Source organism: Schistocerca serialis, chromosome 5 (assembly GCF_023864345.2).
Source record: "Schistocerca serialis cubense isolate TAMUIC-IGC-003099 chromosome 5, iqSchSeri2.2, whole genome shotgun sequence".
NCBI classification, from domain to species: Eukaryota; Metazoa; Arthropoda; class Insecta; order Orthoptera; family Acrididae; genus Schistocerca; species Schistocerca serialis.
In genome coordinates, this window is record NC_064642.1 from 76,226,007 (window position 1) to 76,253,792 (window position 27,786).

At 37.0% G+C, this 27,786-nt stretch overlaps 1 protein-coding gene across 1 annotated transcript in view; it reads left to right on the forward strand.

Annotated features, from left to right (window-relative positions):
- The window catches only part of LOC126480743 (uncharacterized), a 1,220,032-nt gene extending 1,192,478 nt beyond the window's left edge, over positions 1–27,554 (forward strand). Inside the window, exon 15 of the mRNA XM_050104017.1 lies at positions 22,713–27,554. Within this exon, the coding sequence (XP_049959974.1) occupies positions 22,713–22,743 (31 nt within the window). The 3' untranslated portion in view covers positions 22,744–27,554. The remainder of the gene's footprint in view (positions 1–22,712) is intronic.
- Positions 27,555–27,786: the final 232 nt, after the last annotated feature.

The window sequence follows — 27,786 nt, forward strand, 5'->3', positions numbered from 1 at the left end:
CAGTTGAATTTAATGAAACTAAACTTTTAATTTGTTTTGTTCATATGTCCCTGAACTCTGACTTAAGAGCATTTATGCTCAAGCTAGAGAGGGCTCTTAACTCACTTTGTAGGAAGTACCAGCAATTAGTCTTATATGGTGATTTCAATACACATTTTGTGTTTGATTGTGCAAGAAAAAGGATGGTGCTAGATCTGATGCAGACTGTTTTTTCCAACTAGGATGCAGGGGAACAGTAGCACAGCCAAAGACAATATTTTTATTCATTCTTCATTACTAGATGGGCATTCTATTAGTAAAAGTGTAAAGGGCCTTTCAGACCATGATGCACAAATGGCAACAGTAAAAGGCTTTTGTACTCAAACAAATGTCACATGTAATTACAAATTGTGTAGGAAAGTTAATCCAACAGCAATAGAGAGTTTTTTAAACCTTGTCAAGGAACAAGAGTGACAGGATGCATATAGTGCCGATAACATAGATGATAAATATAATGGTTTCTTTAACACATTTCTCATGCTCTTTGAGAGTTTCTTTCCATTAGAACGTTCTGAATGGGGTATTAGCAGTAATAGGCAGCCCAGGTGGCTGACTAGTGGGATAAGGATATCCTGTAGAACAAAGCAGGAATTATATCAAAATGTTAGACATAGTCTCAATCAGGCTGCAGTATCCCATTACAAACAGTATTGTAATGTGCTTAAAAATGTTATTAGGAAGGCAAAGAGTATGTTGTATGCAAAGAGAATAGCTAATTCACAGGATAAAATTAAAACCATATGGTCAGTTGTGAAGGAAATGTCTGGTCAACAGCACAAGGTCAACGATATAAAGTCAGTTCGCAGTAAAAATATTTCTGTTACTCATATCAGATATATATACACTATTTAACAATCATTTTCTGAGCATTGCTGGTGTACTAAATAAAAATTTTGCTTCTACAGGGACTCATACAACTCTCTTGGCAAATGCCTTTCAAAGATTGATGTCTGAAATACTCCTCTGTGATACAGACAAGGGGGAGATTGAGTCAATAATTAAATCACTGAAGACAAAGGACTCTCATGGTTATGATGGAGTGCTTAGCAGAATATTAAAGTACTGTGCTGCACATGTCAGCCCTGTATTTAGCCATATTTGTAATATTTCCTTTAGGTATGGTCAGTTTCCTGAATGATTAAAGTACTCAGCAGTAAAGCCACTTTATAAAAAGGGAGAAAGGGATAATGTAGACAATTTTAGATCTGTTTCTATGCCATCAGTATTTGCTAAAGTTATAGAAAAGGTTGTGTTTGTAAGGATAATTGAACATTTTATGTCACAGGATTTGCTATCAAATGTACAGTTCGGCTTTAGAAGTCACTTAACAACTGAAAATGCTATATTCTCTTTTCTCTGTGAGATACTGGATGGGTTAAACAAAAGGTTTCAAACGCTAGGCCTATTTTTTTATTTAACTAAGGAGTTTGATGGTGTTGATCACAAAATATTGCTCCAGATGTTGGACCATTGCGAAATACGGAGAGTAACTCACAATTGGTTCACTTCTTACCTTAGCAACAGACAGCAAAAGGTCATTATTCACAATGTCGAGAATGGCTGTAATAGGGGCTCAGAGTGGGGTACAGTCAAGTGGGGGGTGCCCCAGGGATCAGTGTTGGGGCCATTCCTGTTCTTTATGTATATAAATGTTATGTCCTCTAGTATTAAGGGTAACTCTAAAATATTTCTCTATGCTGATGACACTAGTTTGGTAGTAAAGGATTTTGTGTGCAACATTGACTCAGTTCCAAATAGTGCAGTACATGACCTAAGTTCATGGCTTATAGAAAATAAACTAACGCTAAACCACAGTAAGACTCATTGTTTAGAGTTTGTAACACACACAACGAAACATGATGTTTTAATTTCACAGAATAGGTATATGATTAGTGAAATGGAACAGTTCAAATTTCTAGGTGTTCAGATAGATAGTAAACTGTTGTGGAAAATCCACATTCAGGATCTTGTTCAAAGACTTAATGCTGCCATTTTTGCTATTCAAATGGTATCTGAAGTGAATGATTGTTCAATATGAAAATTAGTCTACTTTGCTTATTTTCATTTGCTTATGTTGTATGGTATTATATTCTGGGGCAACTCTTCCCATTGTAAAAGAATATTTTTGGCTCAGAAAAGGGCAGTTTTGGCAATGAGTGGTATAAGTCCATGAAACTCTTGTTAACCCGTGTTCGCGAGTCTGGGTATTTTGACATTGGCACTCAGTTAATACTTGGCAGAATTCAAACCTGCATTTGGATTGGACTTCCTTAACTCTTGTGCAGAAAGGTGTGCAGTATACTGCTGCATCTATTTTTGATAAGCTACCACTGGAGTTCAAAAATATTAGCAGTAATCCATGTGCTTTCAATTGAAACTGAAGAGTTTTTTCGTGGGTCACTCATTGTATTCTGTCGAGGAGTTCCTGGAAAATGGAAGTTGATCCTTGTTGTATTGTTGATTGCTTTTAATTAAACTGATAGATTGACTTTTTTTGGTTCATAAACATTTTTTGTATATGTTATTACTTTTGTGTTGTAATTTCTTGTACTGACATGTTCCATGACCTTGGAGATTGGCTCCTCATTTTGGTCCTATGGAACTTGACGTGTAAATAAATAAATAAAAAGCACCTGTTGTGAAAGTAATTTTGAGCATCCAAGTGGCTACTCCAAATTGTCTGGTAGAATTTTGTACAGAATTCAGAGCTGAGTGCATCTTTTAACTGCAGTATACTGTGGACCTCTGTGGCCAGTAGTTGGAAGAAAATACAGGTCATGCCTGTATACTAGAAGGGCAGCTGCCATGATTCACAGAACTACAATCCAGTGTCATATGTCTGTTGTGGAATCTATGAAGATATTCAGAGCTCAAAAGTAATTAGGTATCTAGAACAGAATGACCTGCATTTCAACCAGCATGGATTCATGGATTCTGAAAACAGTTATGATGCAAAACCCAACTCCCCCCCCCCCCCCCCCCACACACACACACACACACACACACGTCCTGTCCTGTAAATGTGTATTAAAGTAGTCACGTGGATGCATTGTCTCTTAACTTCAAAAAAGCATTGGTCTCACTCATTAATAAAAGAGCAATCATATGGGATATCAAATGAAATCTGTGAGTGAATTTCTTGCTAGGGAGGATGGATAATTATAGACTTAAGGCCTGCCACTGTTGCAGAGAGGTGTGCTGGAATCCTTCATGTTGTATATTAGCTACCTGGCAGAATATGTTAATAGTAATCTGAGACTTATTGCAGATATTGCAGTTATCTAGAGTCAAGTATTATCTGAAAATAGCTGCACAAATATTGTATCAGATCTTGATAAGATTTCAAAGTGGTCCAGAGATTGGAAATCTACTTTAAATGTTCAGAAATGTAAAACTGTGCACTTCGCAAAATGCAAAACCCCAATATTGTATAACTAGAGTATCAGTGAGTTACAGTTGGAATCAGTGAGGACATGCAAACATGCTGGTGTAAGAATTAATGGGGATATGAATTGAAATTATCCACATAGTCTGTTGTAGATAAAGCTTGTGGCCGACTTCAGTTCATGGGAGATATACAGGGAAAAGCCAGTCTGTTTATGAAGGTAACTGCTTACAAAAATTCTGTCAGAGACCCATATCAAGTAGGCATAACGTGATGTGGTCACACATTTTAGAACTCACGGCAGAGTGTCACGGAAATGTTGGAAAATCAGAACAGGCGGAGCCCTGAACATATCTGCCAACTAAACACTGAAAGCATATTTCGAAAGCTTAAGGAATCAGCAATACTTGAGGAAGCTGGGAACGTATTACAACACCCCCCCTCCCACCCCCCCCTCAAATGCCACCCACGTATCACATTGGCAGGGACTGCAAAGACAGTATTAGGTTACAGTATGCTCAGATGCATTTAAGAAGTTATTCTTACTGAGCTTCATATGTGAATGGAATGGAAATAAACTCTTAACGACTGGTACAGTGGAAAGAACCCTTGGCCATGCACTTCATTATTTCACAGAGTATGGATGTAGATGTAGGTGATGGTGTACGTAAGCATCAAAGACACATCTCTATAGAACTGAGCAGCCATAATTCCATAAGGAAGGGAATGGACACACAAAGACATTGCCTCATCTGGGCATCTCTCTTTCACAGATGGTTTCAAATCAGAGCATGTTTACTGTCAGTGTTGGCAGCATACAGCAGGACTTGTGTGTAATAAAACATTCATCAATTAATTTACAGTCCCGGGTGCATATTATTGTGCCCGCTTTTGTCTTTCTTTGATTTACTCCGAATCCAGTACTGTCCCATAATTATCTCCCATTTTCATAGAGGATAGCAGTGTCATGAGCAAATCTTATTGTTGATGTTCTTTTACCCCAAATTTTAATCCCAATCCTGAACCTATCTTTTACTTCCATCATTACCTCTTTACTGTACAGACTGAACAGTTGGGGAGAAAGGTTGCATCCTTATTTTACATCCTTTCAGTCCAATAATTTTGTTCTTGAGCTTCCTATTGTTCCCTTCTGGTTCTGGAATATACTTTCAACCATCTTGCACCATTTTACATTGCTGAGTGCTTCGTATAGGTCAAGAAAATCTATGAACATGTCTAGACTTTTTGTTAAAAGTCTTGCTTTCATTACCAACTGCAACATCAGTACTGTCTGTGTGCTGTCTTTAACTTTACTAAAGCCAAACTGACACATCCTCAGTTTTCTTTTCATTCTTCTGTGTATTATTGTTGTCAACATCTGGGATGTATGAACTAACAAGCTCATTGTGCAACAGTTTTTACAGTTATTTGCCTTTGCTATCTCCAGTCCCACCTGTCCACACTTTCTCTTCTGCATTTAACAGTGGAATTCCCCCTGTGGTGAGCAGTGCACACATAGATGAGCACTTGATATACCTGCGTCTTTACTGATGCCTTCTGCACAGAATACATGATAGCTGCCAGAGACTGTAGTTGTGTGTGTGCGTGTGTGTGTGTTGTCTGTTTTCGACAAAGGCCTTGTTTGCTGAAAGCTCACTTTCCGACAGTCTTTTTATTGTGGCTATCTGTGACTCAACATCTTCACTGTATGGTGAGTAGCATATATCCCTTTCACAACAAAGTTACATTCCATCCTGGATTTTCCAATGTTTGATTTTGCCTGATAGCTTTTCTTCCATTCCATAACCCAGTGCTATTCTACTTTATCACTATTTTCTAATGCATTACTCCCATCCTTCTGTCTCTTCGTTCCTGTGTTTCTCCTGTTGCCTTACAAACTGCACTGCATGCTGTACTTAGCCACACCGTATCAACTGTCTTGGCTGTGCACAACAGATGGCTACAAGACCATGCCGATTGTTAGTGCAGTGTCTCATGTCCCACATTATCCTGCCAATATCATTAATCCTATACCAGTCTGGCTTCAGCTGCCAGAGACTGTGGTCATGTATGTGTGTTTTTTGTCTATTTTCAATGAAGTCCTTGTTGGCCGAAAGCTGACTTTCCGACAGTCTTTTTGCTGTGCCTATCTGCGACTCAGCATCTCTGCTACACAGATGAATAATAATATGATGGCTACCTCTATCTGAAATGACCTTAATAGTTACTGTTAAATCTAAGATGAAACCTTTGCTGTGGTATAGAAGATTTACTCATTTGTAACCAAAGAGTCAAAAAAATGTCGCTTTTGATGGTTGGCCTTCCTTTGTGTCCAAATTTGTTTCTTCCTTTCAGAATGAAGTCTCTTTCTTTCATCAGACTACACTGTTCCGGTCCATTTTCTGATTTCATTCTGACCAGCTTTCCAAGCTAATATCTTTTGCCTGAATGTTTTTCCATCTGTAACATCTGCCTGAGTTATAATGGCTACTTTAAGATCCTCCTTAATCACAGCTATCCATTTAATTGGCCCAGTTTTGGCCTTGCTTCTGTTTTTGAAGAATTCTACTATTTGTTTTGTCAACCTAATGCCATTCTTTTAATGTGCCTGTAAAATTTAAGTCTTTGTTTTCTTCTGTCACCATGTGTGTCAGTGTATTCTTCTATTTCCCTACTACTTCTCAGCCTGTAAGTTTCTCCATCAGTAAATTTTGGGTCTAATATTTTTCCAATAACCTTTTTTTTCTTTCTTTTGAATTTCTTCAATATCCAGTGCTGTAATGCCTAAGTTTACTGAATTTAGAAATTGATTTTTATTATAAATATTTGTGTTAATCTGAATGCAGTTGCCATTTTTTGGACAGTGATCTTCGATTGCAGCTTTTTCCACAGTTTTTTCTTCTATGGCTTTCCCCAATTATTTAAACTGTGGAAGCCTTTTTATTTTTCCATATTTTGTATTCAATAACTTTGGTGCTTGTTTGTTGCATGTCATACATTCTGTTTTTTTCGAATGATATTTGTAGTCCTACTTTTTCTGCAACTTCTTTAACAGTTTCAATTTGTTTTTGAGCTGTGGTAATATCCCTAGTTAAAATTGCCAGATCATCTGCAAAGGCGAGGCAATCTACTCTAATTTCTTTATTTGATCTTGTTTCTTTCTTTCAGCTGCATGTTGCTTACCTGACTTACATTCCTAATATCTCACCTTCTGTTTTAGCCACTGACACTTTAGTAGACCATCTTTTGATTTCTTTTCTTGCTAACTCCTATAAAGTGCATACTGAAAAAAATTACGTTGGAGATGTTTTATCATGAGATTCAACAGGTGATGGAATCTGATGTGTAAATTTTTAAGAGTTCAAACAAAATCTAAGGGTGTTTTCCAGTGACTTGTTGGATCTCTTTTTAAAACATGACAAATGAAACAGCTCCTGTCACCACATAATTGAGAATTTTTGGCATTTAACAAAGATGTAGACATAAAATAAGTTCATGTAACAAACAGCACAACATTTATTCATAACTGTTACTTCATTGTTGAGCTTTAGTGTATTACAGGAATAACTTCACATTGTGAAACAGTGTTTAGCTAAAATGAAATTGTTGGGTGTTGTTTAGTAAATGTCAAGAATAGTTAATTAGTAAGCAACACATTACTCCTAAGATATTTAATTATTTTTAACATTTGGAGAGAAATGTCATTCCATTGTGGAAATAAAAACTATGAGGGAAATATTTAGTGTTTGAAGTGCGTGACTGATTGTTTAAGATTTATACGAGGGTCACACCAAAAGAAATGCACACTATTTTGTTTTAAAATCCATCTTTTATTCTACATGTTTGAAAGTTTTACAGCGTGTAGATACATCCCTTAGGAACAATATTTTCATTTCTCCACAAAATTGCCATCCCTCTCAACTGCCTTATGCCATCTTGGAACCAGCGCCTGTATACCCGCACAGTAACATTCTGGACCAAGCTGTTAGAGCCACTGTTTGGCAACGTGCACAAGGGAGTCATCATGTTCAAACCTTGTTCCATGAAGAGAGTCTTTCAGTTTCCCAAAGAGATGATAGTCACATGGAGCCAGGTCAGGACTGTAAGGCGGGTGTTTCATTGTTGTCCATCCGACTTTTGTTATCCCTTCCATGGTTTTTTGACTGACATGTGGCCATGTATTGTCGTGCAACAGCAAAACATCCTGCTTTTGCCGATGTGGTCGAACATGACTCAGTTGAGCTTGAAGTTTCTTCAGTGTCGTCACATATGCATCAGAATTTATGGTGGTTTCACTTGGCATGATGTCTATAAGCAAGAGTCCTTCGGAATCGAAAAACACCGTAGCCATAACTTTTCCAGCAGAAGGTATGGTTTTGAATTTTTTTTCTTGGTTGAATATGCTTGATGCCACTCCATTGATTGCCTCTTCGTCTCTGGTGAAAAATCATGGAGTCCTGTTTCTTTCATCCCCTGTCACAATTCTTCCAAGAAATTCATCTTGACCATTCTCGTACTGTTCCAAAAGTTCGCTGCATGCCGTTTTTCTTGTTTCTTTGTGAGCCAGTGGAACATCGTGGGAACCCACCTGGCACATACCTTTTTTAACGCCAACGCTTTCAGTATACTGCAAACACTTCCTTCTCCTATCCCAACGTAGTGTGACAATTCGTTCACTGTGATGCGTCTGTCAGCAGTCACAAATTCGTTAACTCTCTGCACATTGTCTGGAGTGTGTGCAGTATGAGGCCTGCCGCTGCGAGGACAGTCCTCAATATTGCCGTGCCCGCTTTCATCACATAACCTGCTTGCCCACTGACTAACTGTACTGTGATGCCCACTGACTAACTGTACTGTGATCGACAGCAGCATCTTCATACACCTTTTTCAACCTTTTGTGGATGTTTCCCACTGTCTCGTTTTCACAGCACAGGAATTCTATGACAGCACGTTGCTTGTGACGAATGTCAAGTGTAGCTACCATCTTGAAGACTTGTGATGCCGCCACTTACGGGAACAGGTTGAACTAAGTTTGAAAACAAGCGGGAAGGATGTATCTACACACTGTAACACTTTCACACATGCAGAATGAAAACTTTATTTTTACAAAAATAGTTTGCATTTCTTTTGGAGTGACCCTTGTATGTCTCATGAAATTATGCATTTATATTTTAGTCCTAAGACATGCTTATGCTACATATATTACATTTTTATGCTTTTACAATTGTGAGTGTTATTGGTAATGCAGAATGAGGCCTTTTTTTTTTTTTTTTTTTTTTTTTTAGTTCGAAATTCCTTACAATCATTTGCAAAACTGTTTGATACTATAGCAGATTGTGGTACACCTGTTTCTTATTTCTGAAATGGGTTTTAGATAGAGACTTTTATTCTCACAGTCATGTACTTAATTGTTCAGTCACATCATTTACCTGAAGATAGGAAAGGTGATACAGTGACTGATTACAGATTTCATTAAAAAAAGTTGTTGGAAATACTGGAGCCAAATTCAATTAATTCTCTGTTATGATGGTAGATATCTGTACTGCAGGAATGGAATTTCTTTTAGGAATGGAATTTCTTTTATTTTTATTTATTTTGCACCTTTTTTATCACATTCATTATGTAGGACTTGTCAAAATACAAGACAGTATAGGATTTTACATATTTACATTCATGTACAAAGTATAGGCACAGACAAGTTGTAATATTACATCTAGATTGGTAGCTTTCTTATCAACAAATCGAGGTGAATAGGGGAAGACAAAGAGTATTCTACATAATTAATTATAAGAAAATGAAATTTTATGTACGTACTTAGGCTTACCATACGTCTGGGATTAGCCTGGGATGTACTGGTTCTTTAGTCCATCATTGTAAAAATGTGCTGGGTTTGATTTTTTAAAATCCTGGACATAAATGTTCAACATTGCATTTTTAAACATTCTCGTAAGGCCATTCCTCTCTCAGCCGAACATGAAGCAAGCACTCATCAGTGGGAGGGGGAGGTGTGGTTCCACAAAAATTTTTCTCTTAGTCATTTGCAACATAACAGGGACAGTGTGTCACCTACAAGTTTTTGATCATTTTATCTGTATTTGATTTTTGTCTTGTCATTTAGCAATGGGCAAGAGAAAGTGTGTAATTTTAACCTATGACAGGAATACAAATTTTTGAAATTATGTAATGGCAGCAATAATGAATGTGTTTATTGCACATTATGTACTGCAAAGTTTCCTGTTGCGTTTGAAGGTTAGAGTGATATGAAAGACCATGTGCATACAGCTAAACTTAGGATTGCTATTAATCCTGCTCCTTCACAAAACAAGAAATTTCTTAAAGCTGAAGATAACTGTGATCTGGAGCATGCCACTAAAGAGGCTACTTGTTCAAACCACACTGGTGGAAAGGAACACCATTTCCAAAAAATGTCATGCCTGGTGAAAAATGCAACTGAATAAATAAAATTAATGTTTCAGTAAACTGTTGTAACTAATTTCAAATATATTTACTGGGTCGGACCCAAAAAAATGTGTTAAGCCAATAATATGTTTACACACAGTTGAAAAGTTACTGAAATATCTTGGTTGTTTTTACTCAAGTATTACATATATTAGTTAAATAAGTGTAACAACATAGAATTTCATATCCACATATAAGGCACAAAAGATACATGATTACACATATTAATTAATAGGAGTACATTAGCAGAAAAGGAGTTTACCTAGAAATACTTTGATAGTTACAAATATCCATGTAAAGAGATCATTTGAAGCACCTACAGATTTGAGCTGTGTTCCAGATATTCATTAATGTTGTAGAAGCTGTTGATTGTTGGTAGATCTCTTTAGTTCTCCTCTGAGCATATTATTCTTTTGACCTTACCCAGCAATGCAGTGTAGAAAATTTTTGGTCTTGATGTATTGGTTTTGTGTGTATATTCCTATGAAAGTCATCCCCAATTCTTGTTTGATAATTGTGGACCTCACTGTTTATAGCTGAAAGCCCTCAATGAGTCATAATGAAATATATTTTCAGATATAAATATAGGTGGCAGTATCATGATATTTATTACTTAAAAAACAAAAGCAAAATGGGGATAATGGAATGTAGTCTGACTAAATCAGGTGATGCTGGGGAATTACATCAGGAGAGTTGCGGTACACGTCTGTTAGAAGGGGGGCAAGTTCTTTCGCATACTCTGTGTAGAATCGAATTGGTATCCTGTCAGGTCCAGTGGATTTTCCTCTGTTGAGTGATTTCAGTTGCTTTTCTATTCCTTGGACACTTTTACAAATAATAGTTATTGTGATCTGAGGTTTCTAATGCCACACTTGTCTTTTATAAACCAGTAATACTTTGACAGCTTCAGTCTGCTTTGAACACTCCAGTTACAAAGGAGTCACTTATTATGTTAATAAATTGAGAGGCACTATTGTTAGCAGTACATTTATTAATTTTGTTAGAGATACCATCCATATCCCACCTCATTTTACTCTTTAGTTTATTGATAGCTCTTTGTACTTCTTTGGGTGTTACTGGATGTAGCTATTTTGTCTTTACACTTACTGGAATTTCTACCTTTATGTTTGGATTATGTTTATTTGTGATCAGGTTTTTATCTTCCTTAATGTAATGATAATAAATATATTAGCTATTACAAATGGATCATTGACAACTTCATTTCTGTGTTTTATGGTGAATTAATTACTTGATGTATCACATTTTCCTGCAAGGTTTCTTCATTGATTTATTTTTCCCCTTTCTAATGTATGAATCATTATATTGCTTTTTTGCACCTTCTATAGCTTCCCTGTACTTTTTCCTACAGCACTTCATGTGTGGTTTCAGAGCAGTTTTCTGTTTGCATCTTTATATAATATTCAGAGACTTTCTGATGACATTTTGATTTCGCTTGTTATTGATGCATTTAATTTCTTGTATATTTAGTTCTCTTCAGAGGAATGAGTTACCATAACGGTATTTATAATTAGACAAGCTGTAACTTAGAAATGTAAAATATAATGTAAACTTTTGTATTTCTCTTAAAAAAGTGAAAAAAGTTTCTTTTGTAAACCTTGACATGTCTCCTGTAGATCAAATCAAATAATTGTATGTAATGAGATGAATAAACCACATAACACATAACATAACATAACAAGAACATGTTGGATTTTACATCCACAAAACTATAGGTTTCATTGTCCCAATTTACATTTTTAACGTGACATGAAAGACCATAATATTGCCATCATTAATTAATCTTCTCTCTACATATTTGTCATTGTTACATTTCGTGTGTGATACCTCTGTGATATCTTTAAAGTTAGTGTAATTACTTAATGGTTTTGATTTATCAATGAATATTTGGTCAATAGTAGTTTCACTTTTGCTGCTATACCTGGTGGTATGTTGTAGATCATTGAAATACTTAGAAAGAAAACATTGAGGACGATTGAACAAAACAGGACTAAGATATAAGGAAGCAGGTATCGTACACCAAGTAACGTCCTAATTTCTTTTCAGAACAGCATCATTTTGTATTATACACTCCCTGCTCGCATCTTTCTGTGTATAAGGTAATAACTGCATGTTGTTTGATCACTGCATTTCTAAGAAAAAAGACGTACAATACATAGCTTATGATTAATCTTCCTCGTCCAACATTTACGTCACAGGTGAGTATATTACCAGCTAGTTGATTGAAACACTTCAGACTTACCTATAGATGAATCATTGTTAAATTTCAGTGTAGCTACTCTGCAGCACTCTGCAGCAATAGTTCCTTGTGTTTTGTTTAAGAAATTCGAGCTTTGTACTAGTTGGTTTGGCCTCTGTATCAACAATAGAGTTGTACTCTTCCTTCTCTTTGACCAGATTACATTTTCCTGAACCATGACATTCATGCCCATTTCATAAGAGTTCTTCAGGCTGCAGAAAACAGTGTGATTTGTGATCACGTGTGTCCCTCAAGAATAAACATTGTTGAAGATATGTGATTTATTGAAATGCCTTCCATAGGTCGCACTTACAGTGTCTGTCTCTCTGCTGGTGCCAGTCACAATATTGATATGAATTGCAATATTGTCATATGATAATGCAGGATGGATAAAGGCTCCCACTTCTGCGGATGAGGTGTCCATTATGGCGGCTTGTGGTCCACCTTACTGGACAAGTGCCCTTGGGGATCACCAAAGACCTTTATTTCCGATGATAGGGCTGCAATCCTTTGACCGAGAGTGGCCCTTGCATGTTCTATCACATTAAATCTGGGGAGTGACCTGATCACTGAACCCTTGATGTTGGCGTGTTGCAGCTATTTGTCTACTTGGCCTGCCTTGTGTATGCAGGGATTATCATCCCATCACGTGAAACCCAAGTTCATAAGTGCCACAAGAAGTACATACATGCTATTGCCGGAAGTCATTCCCATGTTCCAAAGCTCCATTTTACTCCAGTTTGTGCAACACTGTTGGCAGGATTTTAATGTCTGACAGCTGTGTGCCAGATGAACAGATGATGGAAATTGTTTTCTGGACTGTACTGTGACTTAGTCTTCAGTAGGACACTACCACGTTGCTCATAGAAATGCTCTTGGGAGCAAGACACCACATGCATCAGACTACCAAGTGCCTTTGTACAAGATAAATAAATCTGGTAGGGTCACCGAGCAAAGCAAATAATGCCCAATCTGATAAGAGATGTGTGACCCAGAGCCTGCCTCTGGGTATCTCGTTTTAACAAGTGCTGTGCTGGTTGGACAACTTTGTGCACTTGTGACAAGATAATGATCATTGCACTGAGTTATGGCATGTGATGATCCTTTTATTTTCCTACCTCTCAGAATCTGCTTCACGTTTCTTGCAGCACACTTCATGCTCACTGTGACTGCCCCCTAATCTGTCAATGTTTCATCTGCAGATAATAACATGCCGTAGTTTTCACTGTGCCATCCTGCTTTCTTGTGACTTGAATACCTTGTGGCAAATGCACACTACATACAGTGATAACCACTATATCCAGTACTTCTGCTTGCTTAGAGTGTTGCAGATGCTCTACATGGTCTGTTACTGACATGCTACATATATCACTTTTTTGTGTTATTGTGCTATAGTGTTGGTCACACAGTAGCCTATTGCCGTGATGGTATACATTTTTGTGTGTCTCAAAAGTCACTTACTTTATTGACATGAATGTATGACACTTGTTTGCAAATTTATCTTAACATTTATGATTTTTGCACTTTATTGTTAATAAGATTCCAATCATGGTATGGTATTGTCTCTATACCGTTCTCTGTTTCTGTTCCATTTCACAACAGTTGTTGTGTTTTAGGAGCCAACTGTTTCCTAATAAATCCTGCAGAAATATTGACGTAGTATTATTTTTTAGGTTGTCAAAGGGCATTACCTATGCAGTATTGAAACTTCCTCTTATTAAGTATATATTATCTTTGGTATATGGTTCTTTCAGTTGTGTGACCCAACTGGAAAATGGATACCATCATATTTATCATTCTACTCTTGAACTATACTGATGTATGAGACATCATGTAAACATTCGTTACACATTTCGTGTTACAGTTCGTGTTTATTAAATTTGAAGCTTCACAATATTCTTTATGATTTTGTTTCCAGTGTTTAAAGATCCCTTGAAGTGCTCTTTTCAAGATGAAACACATGATAAACAAGTTTGTGGCTGTTCCTACCTTTTCCTTATGTTAATTACCGGAGATAAATACTAATAATTATTTGATTATGTGAGTTGTACTCGGGGACTGTGATAGGTTGCTTTTTTTTATGGGGGTGGGATATCTTAGATGTTCCTAATCGTCTCCTAATGTGGTTGTTGTTCTCTCAGGCCAGTATGGAGACTACTGATTCACAAGATTATCATTTTGGTTGCAATCTCGCCTACTCCCACAGAGTTTGCTCCATCTCTTTTTCTTGTAGGAGCCTGTATCACGGAGGAGTAATACGTAATGACTCATAGCTAAGAAGACTTCAATTTAATTATATTTCAGAGCTGGATTTTATCATGCTTGGTTGCTTTTGTTTGACTATAAACAGGTTAATGACAACTGTGTTGTATCACACAGCTATTTACACCTTATTAAGTACGGGAATATGCTCTGCATAGGTGTCAATTAAGCTTGTTGGTTTTACATAGTCTCCAGTCAAGTAACTTGATATTCAAACAGTCTCCGTTAACAAATTTTATAATTACTCTCTTCAAGGATAAAAATTGATTCCTGTAGTTGAGTTGTGATCCATGTGTAGCACTGGGCGTGTCATCACATATCATGTGGTTCTGAATCATACATACACAGTGTCTGTGGTGACTCTTGACTACTGGTGTTGTTTCCCTTCAAAACAATGTTTGTCTTCACATCTCTCACTGGACAATCCACTTTTGTACCCTTAATCTAGTCCTCAGCAGCTACCATCTGCTCACTGTCTTGAAGGACTTCCCAAACATATTGTATTTGATTTGATTTGATTTGATTTGATTTGATGTATTTCGTGTTCCATAGGTCCAGCTGTGTTGGATACACAAGGACATGGAACAAGTCAGTTTTTTACAAATACAATCTGATAATCTTATAGCATGTACAGAAATTTGAGTACATAATTATAAAAAAAATTATGCAGTAAATTCTTTGGACAGCAATACAGAAAAAGAAAATACATATTGTCTTAGAATCATTAAAACACTACAGAAAACAGATACAGAGCTCAGGTTAAATAACATTCTTAGTGGCATTATGTCAACTTGTATTATATAATATTAAAATATTACAATTTATTTAGTTAAAAATTCATCTAGACTGTAAAAAGCTTTTTCTAGCAGAAATATTTTTAGTGCTTTCTTAAACTTACTCTTGTTATGAATCTCTGTCTTTATTTCGGGAGGAAGGGCATTGAAGAGTTTTGCTCCAGTGTAGTGGACACCCTTTTGTACCAAGCTCAAATTTCTGAGCTCGCTGCATATGTAATTCTTCCTCCGTGTGTTATGCTAATGATAATTACTGTTTGGTTGAAATATCTCTATATTTTTACAAACAAAACACATGAGAGAAAAAATATATTGGCATGTAGTTGTGTATGTTTTAAGTTTATGAAAACTATTTCTACACGAGTCTCTTGGGCGCAATCCACATATAATTCTTAAAGCTCGCTTCTGTGCAATGAACACTTTCCTTGCTAATGGTTGGTTGCCCCAAAAAATAATTCCATACTCAGTGAGAGATTGAAAATAGCCATAGTATGCCACTTTTGCAGTGTTAGGTTCAACACATGTAGTGACAACCTGTAAAGCATAGGTAGCAGAGCTAAGCCTCTTACATAGATCAATAATATGTGAAGACCAGTTCATTTTCTTGTCAATGTGCACTCCAAGAAATTTTGTTGTTTCCATTCTTACTATTGGTTGATTACCACATGTCACACTTCTCTCTCTCTCTCTCTTTTTCTGTTTTTGTACAGATTTGAATAAGGCTGTGGAGTCACAGGCTGCATTGATATAAATCGTAAATGGCATGACTACAGGCATACGATAGCTCATCAAGAGATATCTCTTGTATTGTGTATGTAACGACAGTCAAGGCAGTTGCCATATATGTTCGCTTATTCCAAAATTGGTGCTGCATTCCATGTGAATCTCAGGATTCTTGGTTACGGCAATTCCATATTCTCTTAGAATCAACAGAACTGTCCAAAGTGAATATGTGGATTCCCATTTCATGGTGGATGATTTTGTAACAACATAATACTCCAACAAACCATAAACATGCTTAATAAGCATCTGTGAAAATTTATATGAAGTGCTTAACTCAAAAGCAACTTTTATTGTTGGGCACAAACATCAGTCAAGTGTGTATACATCATTGTCAGCCTCCTTAAAGATACCCCCAAGTGCATTCTTCAGTTGTGGCTTACATTAATGATATTTTTATTTATTTATCTTTAATCATTTTGTACAAGCAACCAGTAAAAAACACACACACACACACACACACACACACACACACACACACACACACTATACTGGTCCTGGCATTTATTCTAACATTTCTTAAACTCTTTTATTTTTTTTATTTCATTTTCACACATAACAATTATCCCTAAACTATATATCCGCTTTTGTAGTTGCAGGAACTTCAGATGACCTTTACTGTATTCTTTATTAAAATAGGCTGCATCATCTGTAAATAACTATGTCACTGCAGCTGACTTTGCAATTTTTTAATCCTTTTGAATGCATTACTCTAGAAACGGGGTCCATGAAACACAAAGCAGATATCCTTGAAATCTGTTAACAATTCTGATGCTTGGCAGCCATAGTGAAATCAAACAGTGGAAAATTGGGGTGCAATAACACCATTAATTATGATAGAGTGCTGTTAACTACAGAAAGGAGGCACTGAACAACAGAAAGGCACGATTGTAGACTGCTGGATTTTTTAATCCAGCAGCCTACTTCTGCATGTGCTCGTCTGCTGTGCAGTGCCTCCTCTGTGCTGAATAGTGATCTGTATCACTAAACAGCTAAAACTGTACACAGTCCCAATTGCAGGTCTTCCAGGAGCAACAAAAATTTGTTATCCAGTATTTCATATAATTATTGGTCAAATTCAAAAAATTGAAACACTATAATCATATTTTAAAAGCTTAGCACACTAACTCGAGTATTAAAATTAGAAACTGTGTGTATCTCTTGAGGCAACATAACTCATGGCATATAAAATTCACAGACTATATTCATACAGTAATTGAGGATGAGAGCACTTAGTGATTTACAACAAACTTCACACATAATTTCAAACCTCTACGAAACTTTTTCTCAATACCACCTCCCACAAAATGAAAGGAACAAAGCTTGTCACTTACTACATTTTTGCTGTTGGTACAGTAAAACTTCAGCACCAGGCATGCCATTTTGTTTTATTTCTAGTTTACTGCTAACAGTATTTGCAAAACAGTTTGGAGACAGTATCCATATATATCACTGATTGTACATGCAAAATTATGTTGTTGTATGACACAAAGTTCAGGAGATATGGCATCACATTTCTTAAAACATAGTGTGAATTATTCAGTCTGTACTCATCCAATGATAACATGTGAAGCTGATTTTAAAGATCGGACTTTGATTCTTTAAAGAACTGAGTTTGGGGGGGTGGGGGTGGCGGTGGCTTATTGGTCTATTTTGATTCATGTTGTTAAACATAGTAAAATAAATGTCTAAGTGGGAAGGTAACTGTGTATTTTCTGATCACCTTCTCGCTATTTTAGGCCCAATTAAGTTAGTGTCTGTCCAGTATCAAAGAATATTACCAAGAGAATTTCACTTCATGTGTGACCATTTACGCATATTTCTGGGAACTGTAAATCTGCATAATTAGTCAAGAAGTGCATAATATGAGTTTTGTGATGTGAATTAATGTGCTGATTGTGAGGAAATTGTTTACATTTTCAACTGATTTAATGGCTGTGTGCTGTGCAAAGAGTCTATGTCCCCTTATCACAATGCTGTTTTAGTAAACAAACATTATAGTTTTGAACAAAATTGGGTACGTCTGTTGTCCCCCTTTTATGCAGGTTAATCACCAAAAGGAACTAAGAAATACTACTGTATTTGATATTACTCTATTTGTCCTTATTCTTCTGAAATAGGTATGTTAATTTGGCTGCCTGCTTTCTCTGTACGTAAAATAGGTAAAGGCTACCACTAACCTACAGTGGATTGTTGCACAGAGCACAGAAACATGCAACATAAGACAGCACTCACACTAGCTTTTGAGCACTAGTTCTTTTTCCAGCAGAAGTCTAGCCTCGACCAGGGGCGTGTGCGTATAGCTGCCTGCATGGTTGTATGTGTGACTTTGTTTACTTTTTCTAGAAAAAGAGTTAGTGCTTGAAAGCTAGTGTAAATGTTGTTCTTCTTATAGTGTTATTGTGCTCCATGCATTGATCCTCTATAGGTGAATAGTTGCCTTTCCCTTATTTTATATTTTGCTCTATCTGGGAATTTCCATTTTCGATATAAGACTCTACACTTAGAAAATGATTTCGTTATTGCCACAGCACTGGAGTTCATGTGAGCCTTATCTATTTTTACTCACCATGTAGAGGAGATGTTGAGTTGCCGACAGGCACAACAAAAACGCAGTTATGCATTTGAGCTTTTGGCCAAAATGCCTTTTCTAAAGTAGAAAACAAACACACATTCACACAAGTACAACTTAAGGATGCACGGACACGTCTGTGGTTAGGGGGGATGTGCTGCATATGGCCAGCTACCCCTGATAGGAGAAGCCATCTATGGGTGGTGGGGTTAAGGAGGTGGCTGGGGTGGAGACGGGGAGGAATAGCAGGATAGGGGTGGGAGAAAGTGTAGTGCTGCTTGTGGGAGAATGGACAGGTGTTGTGGGGATGTGGTGGGGCTGGGAAGTTTGAGGAAGCAGGGGGCAGAAAAGGAGAAAATAGGGGAGGGGAAAAAGATTAGTGGATGCGTTGGTAGAAAAGGAGGCTGAGTAGTGCTGATGTGGGGGCAGGGAAGATAGGTTGGTGAGGATGGTCGATGCAGGACAGCGACCAGTGTAGGTTGAGGCCAGGGCCATTATAAGAATGCAGGATAGATTGCAGGGAGAGTTCCCACCTGCGCAGTTTAGAAGAGCTGGTGTTGGTAGGAAGTATCCAGATGCCACAGGCTGTGAAGCAGTTGTTAAAGTGAAGCACATTGTGTTGGGCAGCATGTTCAGCAACTTGGATCATCCAGCTGCCTCTTGGCCACATTTTCTTGGTCAGACAACTTCTTAGTTGTCATAACGATGTAGGAAGCAGCAGAGAGATTGCAGCTTAATTTGTAGATCACGTGACTGCTTTCACAGGTTGCCCTGCCTTTGGTGGGACAGGTGATGCTTGTGACAGTACTGGAGTAGGTGGTGGTGGAATGATATATGGGTCAGGTCTTGCATATAGGTCTATTGCAGGGATATGAGCCATGAGGAAAGGGGTTGGAAGCAGGGGCAGTGTAGAGATGGACAACAATATAGTGTATGTACAGTCGATGGTGGATTACCGCTGTGGGAGGTTAGCAGGTAGGATATTTCTCGTTTCAGGGCACAATGAGTGGTAGTCGAAACTCTGGTGGAGAATGTGATTTGGTTGCTCCAGTTCTGGGTGATACTTAGTCATGAGGGGAATGCTTCTTTGTGCCTAGATGGTGAGAATGTGGGAGGTGGTATGTGACTGGAGAGACAAGGACTTCTCCATATGGAATGGTGGCAGGTGGTGAAGTTCCGTTATTGCAGATGATTGGTTGGCTTGATATGAATCGTGGCACTGATGTAGCCATCTTAGAGATGAAGGTCAACATCGAGGAAGGTGGCTTGTGTGGTTGAGTTGGACAAGGTGAAGCAGATGGGACAGAAGGTGCTGAAGTTCTGGAGGAAAGTTGACAGGGTGTTGCCATTGTCAGTCAAAAAGAAATGGCTCTGAGCACTATGGGACTTAACATCTGAGGTCATCAGTCCCCTAGAACTTAGAACTACTTAAACCTAACTAACCTAAGAACATCACACACTTCCATGCACGAGGCAGGATTCGAACCTGCGACCGTAATGGTCACGCGGTTCCAGACTGTAGCGCCTAGAACCGCCACTCCGGCCGGCCCATTGTCAGTCCAGATCAGGAAGATGCCATAAATGAATCTGAACCAGGTGAGGGGTTTGGGATTCTGGGTGGTTAGTAAGGATTCCTGTAGATGACCTAGAATAGGGTGGCAGAGGATGCTGCCATCCTAGTGCTGATTGCTGTTCCACACACTTGTCTGTAGGTGATACTATCAACAGTGAAGTAATTGTGGTAGAGGATATAATTGGTCATGGTGATCAGGAAGGAGGTTGTATGTTTGGAGTAAGTCGGCCATTGGGAAAGGTAATGTTCAGTAGTGGCAAGGCCATGGGCATTGGGGATGTTAATGTGTAGCGGGAGGTGGCATTAGTAAGTGATGAATGAGGCACTGTATGGTAAACAGACAGGAACACCTTCCTCAATGTTGACCTCCACCTCAAAGATGGCTACATCAGTACCTCCATACAAATCAAGCCAACCAACCACTAGCAATACCTCCACTTCGACAGCTGCCATTCATTCCATACTGAGAAGTCCCTCCCATACAGCCTAGCCAACTGGGGTCTTTGCATCTGTAATGATGAGCAGTTCCTCTACAGATATACCAAAAGTTTCACTTAGGCCTTCACAGTCCGAAATTACCCTCCCAACCTTGTACAGAAATGCATCTCCTGACCCTTGTCTCTCTAGTCACCTCCCACCTTCCACATTCCCATTGCCCAGCTACAAAGGAGCAATTCCCTCATGGCTGTGTACCAAAAAATACTGGAGCAACTGAGTCACATTCTCCACCATGTTTTGACTACCTCTTATTGCGTCCTGAGATGAGGAATATCATACCTGCTATCCTTCCCACCCCTCGCACAGTGGTATTCCGCCACCCACCAAACCTGCAAAATATGCTTGCCTGTCCCAACGCTACCCTTGCTCCCAAACTCTTGCCTCACAGTTCATATCGCTGCAATCAACCTAGATGAAAGAACTGTCCCTTACATCGTCCCACCACCACCTACTCCAGTGCGGTCCCTGGCATTGCCTAACCCATCAAAGGCAGGGCAAACTGTGAAAACAGTCACGTGATGTACAAACTAAGTGCAGTCACTGTGCTGCTTTTATGTAGATATGACAACCAAAAAATTACCTGTTGGCATGAATGGCCACCAAGTAACTATGGCCAAGAGACAGTTGGGCCACCCAGTTGCTGACCATACTGCCCAAAACAACATGCTGCACTTCAGTGACTGCTTCACAGCCTGCACCATCTGTATCCTTTCTACCAACACCAGCTTTTGCAAAGTGTGCAGTTGGAAAAACTCCCTGCGGTGTATCCTACATTTACATAACCCCACTGGCCTTAACTTTGACTAAACCCTGTCCTCCACCTATCTAACCCCTGCCCCTGCTCTCATTCCAGCACTACACAGCCTTCTATTTCACCGACACTCCCACTAGTCTGTTTTCTCTTCTTTAAATCTCGCCTTACCCTCTCCCCCCTCCCTCCCTCCCTCACAAATTTCCTGACTACATTTAACAGCCCTACCGTGTGCTCACCATGTCCATGCCTGGTCCCATTGTGTTTATGATCCTGTGTCTATCTTCAGATCATTAAGAAAGTCTATGTAGCTCCTCATAGAACGTATTACTGAAAAAACTACAGTATGAGATGTAATAAATAATGCATCCACTTAAATGGTCAGTTGTTTCAAGGGACATCTGTGATACCTAACATAGTATCCCATAATGGTTTCATTTTTATGTATTGAGATTGCGGTCTACATATTAATAGTACTCTTACTTTCAAATGTAAATAATGATGTAACTTTTATGGAAAAGGTAGTCATCTGTCTATTTTATGTAGCAGATCTTACTCGTGAATTTGCACATCTGTTCTTTTTTAGATCAGTCTGATGGTTGTAATGATTAAAAATAGTTATTGAATGGAATAAAAAAAAGTTTTCGTCACAGGCTGTTTTGGTTTCCATGATCTTATAAATTGTCTTAGACATAATTTTTCTGCAGGCGGCATGGACTTAAGTGTAATTGTCTCCATTACCTAAGCCCTAAAAACTAAGTATTTATTGTTCATCTGTTGCTTCATGCTTACTGTTCCTGAGAGTTGTCAAATATACATTGTCCATGTATTTAAAAAGTGCGCAGTGTTTTCTGTTATATCGCAAACAGCAATTTACTGACACAAAATTTAGATAATTCATTATTTTTGTTTACTGTGATACTAGAGCTCCCCAACACAGTTTTTATTAATTCTATTATCTCAAGACTTATTAGTGATTATCACATTTAGAGAGCTTTAAATTCATTTCCTGTATGTGTGTATGTTGTGAGACTCTTTTGGCGTGTGGATAATTCTTTATAGGCCATCAGAAAGTTAATGTTTGTTCATGATAATCTGTAAAAGCAGGGGAAGGAATAAAAAATCTGGACTGACTTGTTTCCATACACGTATTTGTTTAGCAAAGAAAAAGTATAAATTACAGCTTACAACATAACATTTAATGTCAGAAGTAATGTGCCACCACTATTCTTTGATAAGACATTGTACTAATTTTAGATTACAACCCTTCTGCAAGTAATACAAACCTGTACTGTTGCATTAGCAAGTTCCCATGTGTTAATAATATATTTCACTGTTTCAGGAACAACATAAGAAGCACCAGATACTGCTGAACAACCTCAAAGAAGACCGTTATAATATACATAGTAATAAAATCAAAATTTGTAATGTTAAGCAAGATATTGGTGTGTGAAGCATAATAGATATCACAAACCACACTGGAATCATGGGTGGATGGTGAAATTTGTGAATTTTTTTATGCATACATCAGAGTAAATAATAGTTTATACACAGTTTATGATTTTAGGGAAGTGATTCTAAACACTCAGGGATTTCTGTGTAGTTAAGAAGGAAAGTTTGGTTGATATTGGCCAGTTTTTGCAACATTGTTTTGTAGGCAACATGTATGACAATTGAACATATAAAAACTTATAACTTTAAATTCTGTACAGCCTTAAATTCAAACATGAGCTGGATTCATCATGATAATGCAGATACTTTGAAAAATGAAACTCCATGTTCTGGAAATGCATAAATGAGGTACATACGTTTCAAAATTTTAGTAAGCATTACATGCCATGATATTTTTATTAGGGGAACACATCTGGGGCCACAAATTTGATTATTGCTTCCTCTTTCTACTATTTTTCGTCCCTGAGTAGGTAGTACATTGACTTCATTTTTATAGAAAAGGCTAAAATGTTTACAAAAAGTATCAGCTCAGTATTTTTGAAGTAAGTGGGCTTTGTAATCCCACATTGACTGCATACCTGACTGACACTGAACATTTATTAAAATGAGTTGACTTAATATACATACAGTGGATATGAGTAACTGTTATAGTTTGTTAGTAACAACCTAACCCAAAAAGGAGAAAAGAGAAATAACATTATATCATTATATATCTGCTCAATGTCATTACTTACTATATAGCACAGCTTATCTCCTCTATCTTTGCAAGAGGAAAGAACTGGTGCAAAAGACTTTGCATTTTTATGTTATTTTTGTAGTATGGAATTTTGTACTTTGCATAAGTGTTTTAGTTTTGGGAATTACCTTTTTACTCTCATGTATGCATTAGAATGAAACATCTTTGTACCTGACTTGAATTTTCTCATACATTGTAGACTGTTAAAAGCGAACTGAAATTTTTGGTGTTATTTCACCAACCATCCGACTGAATATTTCATATATAAATTAAGACAGCACTATGCGCAATATATTCCACAATTTATATATTTCGATACACATGTTTAGAACCATTCAGTCTGTCCATATAATCATCAGATCTCAATTTGAAGAACTCACTTAAAACCATGTTCCTGTCATGTTTCCCTTGTTACTGTCCTGAGGAAAATTCTTTTAGCATTGTGCACTGAGGTACTGAGTTTTATGTTATACCCGATGACATGTAAATGATATATTTGTTAAAAATAATTTGTGTATCATTGAGAGAATCAACTAGTCAGTGTGTAAGTACTTTGTAATGCAGAAACAGAAAAGTCAATGAAGTGCCTTCTGATTGCAGAAGAATAGTTTTAGTATGTATGACTTTGTTTTCCACCCAGAAACTCCAGCTTTGCTGTTCATCATACAGTCAGTACTATACCACCATGGAAACTTCAGTGCCCCTACCTTGCTTAATGAAGATCAACTCCTCAGAGATTACCAGCAAGATCCTATAGTGTGTGTGCCAAGTTAAGAAAAACTGATCAGTGTTGTTTAGTGGTCCTACCTGCAAGTTAAGTACAATGACTTCACACATAAATATCCCAGACTTGAGTTGTGTACCTCCTGTCCTAAGTGACTAAAAAGACTGTGGTAGTGAAGTGTGAGTGAGTGAAATTGTTTTAATTGCACTGGAAACATTTTATTTAAAGGGCAATGAATATACTAACTGCTCAATATGATCGACATAGACTGATTTCAAAAAGACTGAAAATGATAATATTTAACACAGCAGCAAATGTATAGTGAGCTTTTTGCTCTGTGTATTCAAAAAGTTGCATTTGATTTGGTTGGAGTCAGAGGCTAGTGGTTAATTTACTGTTTAAGAGATTTTTACAAGAGAACTTTTATACAATGGAGATTATAGTACATCGTATAATACCTCACTGTGCAATACATTAAAGTGATGCTTGTGAAAAGGAAGCAGTAAGTTTCATTCTTGTCTTTTATGTCAGCTGTTATGCTGCTTTATACACGTGTTCTTTTTGTATAACTGAAACTGCCTAAATTTGATAGTAGTTGTACGACTGACATAGCATCAGACAGTTCTTGTAATGTAACTCACGGCCTTGCCTCATCCCGTGTCAGTGCTTTGTGTTCTTGGACATTCACCTTGTTGATTATTCACAAGCTGTTGATAATAAATTCTGGATTATAATAATTTGTGTCTGAAAAGATCTATCCTTCATAATGGAATTGTAGTTGTCTATATGAATATCTAAAATTTGTAATGATTGTTTGCTGATTTACCTAAAGAAAATGAACAAAGGACAACAGTTATGGGTACATTTAGTTGTTTTATGCACTTACCCCTAACTACAGATGTAATAGCTCTCAAATGGCACATAAACATACAGCTGTAAAGTTTTTTAGACCATTGCATGACTGTGTGGGTGAACGTACTAAGGGCAATTGTAATTAAAACACGAAAAATAACTTTCTTGTTGTACATTGTAAGTAATCATATTGTCTCAAATTTTGACTGGAAGTTATTTTCACATTCATGTCATGTGGATTATGTAAATTGTAGTGTCAAGATATAATTTAGAAATTTGATTTTTATGTTTCTCTGTATTCAGAAATTGCAAAAATATGATTATTTAATGTACAGGAATATTTAAAAATTTAAATTTGCTATTTGTCGTGGGTAAATTGACTGTGTGCCTTCCAGTAAATGTTCAATTATTTTCAAATGACTCAGTGCTTGGATGATTAAATAGTATTTACTCATCTTGAAAAATCATAAACAGAGGAATAATTGTATGAGAGAGACTTTGTGAATCCTTTTTGTTTTATTGTTGAGTGTGAGTAATGATATGTAATTGTAATGTGACATTTTTCTAGTATATTAAAGCTTCTGACTCCTAGCCACAAAATCAAATTGCTTTGTTAAATGGAAAAAATCATTAATATTAAGACTGTTATAATTACTGTTAAAAAGTCTGAATAATAAATAAAATTTTATACCATTGACCATCATATTGGATTTTAAAACATTCTCTATACGTTGACATTAATGTATAAAATTGAGATATCTGATAATTTTTTAATGGACTGTGATGTAACAACTGACATCCTCTTTACGTCATAAGTTTGAAATGCAGATGTATATTTCACATGAGGCCACATTCTACTAGCTACCTTCGGGTTCAGATTCCTGGTGTGATGATGTAATTGTCATTCCCTGGATAGATCTGAATTTTTTGATTCAAATTTTCTTACTATTGAAGGAAATACAGTGCCCATTTGTATAATGGGAAAAAAATATTTTGACTGTTGGACAGCAGATAAAGTTTAATGGATCTTTCTTAAAATTTTTAAAGAAATGAACAGTTCACAGATTGTGTAAAATATTTCTTTAGTACGCTTTTGTTTTGAACTAAATAGTGGCATAAAGTTGTATTTGTTATCACAAAGCAAATGTGTGTGTGTGTTTTTTTTACTGTATCAGGAACAACATCAATACAAGAATGATGATTTCAGTAAGTTATTAACTATATCACATTCAAACATGATCATCTTCAGTATTGATATTGATGTGTGGTGAATTCACAAAGTGACAGATGAATTGGATAGTATTTAGCTTTGGGAAGTGCAACTCCTGAAACATCTGATAGACACACATAAAAGTACGTACAGCCATCACTGTTAGCGTTTGGAACCACAGCTTCCATCTTAAGAACAGGAAAAAAGGAAAAGCTGAGTGATGTTGGAGAGACGGTTCTTTTCTTTTCTTTGGGGTGGGAGAAATCACAACCCAGATCAATGTCTGTTAAGGAAAGGAAGCAACAGTGAAGAAACAGGTATCTGAAAACATATGGTTCTGAAGAGTAGGGGTAATTTCTTTTTAACAATGTAGTAAAAGACAGATTGCTACTTACCATAAAAAAGATACATCAAGTTGGAGACAGGCACAATTAAGACATTCATGTATAGCTTTCAGCCACAGCCTTCATCAGTAAAACAAACGAACAAACACACACACACACACACACACACACACACCGATTCAGGCCCGAGATGCCTTAGTTGGCGGTCGTGTGTGTGTGATGTGTGCTTGCTTTTGGTGTGTGTGTGTGTGTATGTGTGTGTGTGTGTGTGTGTGTGTGTGTTTTCTTACTGATGAAGGCTGTGGCCAAAAGCTACATGTAAGTGTGTTTTAATTGTGCCTGTCTGCTACTTGATGTGTCTTCTTTACAGTAAGCAGCAATCTGTCTTTTCGTACATTGTTGATGTTCTTACCTGGAGTTTTCATCATTTGGTAATTTCTTTTTTATTTCCATGTGCGTCTATTCACCAACTTAAGAGTTACACCTCCTGAAGTTAAGTGATAGTCACCTGCCTCTTTGTGAATTTGTTAAATCTCTATATGGAATTTTCTTGTTTATATTATTTTAATATAATATATGTATTTTTTTTTTTTCTTCATATCAATTCATCTGTATTTAATGTCGTTGACTTGTTGAGGGGGGAAAAATAATCACTTGCCCCTTTTTAAAATTCATATTAAGTTTTCAGCAAATTTGAAGTGCAGAATTTTTTCTTAAGATCGTAATTCTGTATATCCACATTATTGTGGTTTGTATAAATTTATGAAGCTTGTTTACGTTATGAAGAAGTCCTGAAACATTTCTGGGTAAGTAATTTCTTTTGACCAGTTGAATACGTGTGTGTGTGTGTGTGTGTGTGTGTGTGTGTGTGTGTGTGTGTAACACTTTCAGTAAATGAAGAAGACTACATTGAGGAATTAGCCCCAACAATATTTTTTGTGTGACATAAAGTACACCTATTGCATTAATTGTAGGTAGCAAATATACTTAATTGTGTCTTGTTTTGCTTAACTCCATACTAAAACTGAAACAGTTTCCTTGTTGTAATGTCTTCAGCCTCCAATAGGTATAATTTTTTTGAGTGCTTAAATAGTGTGG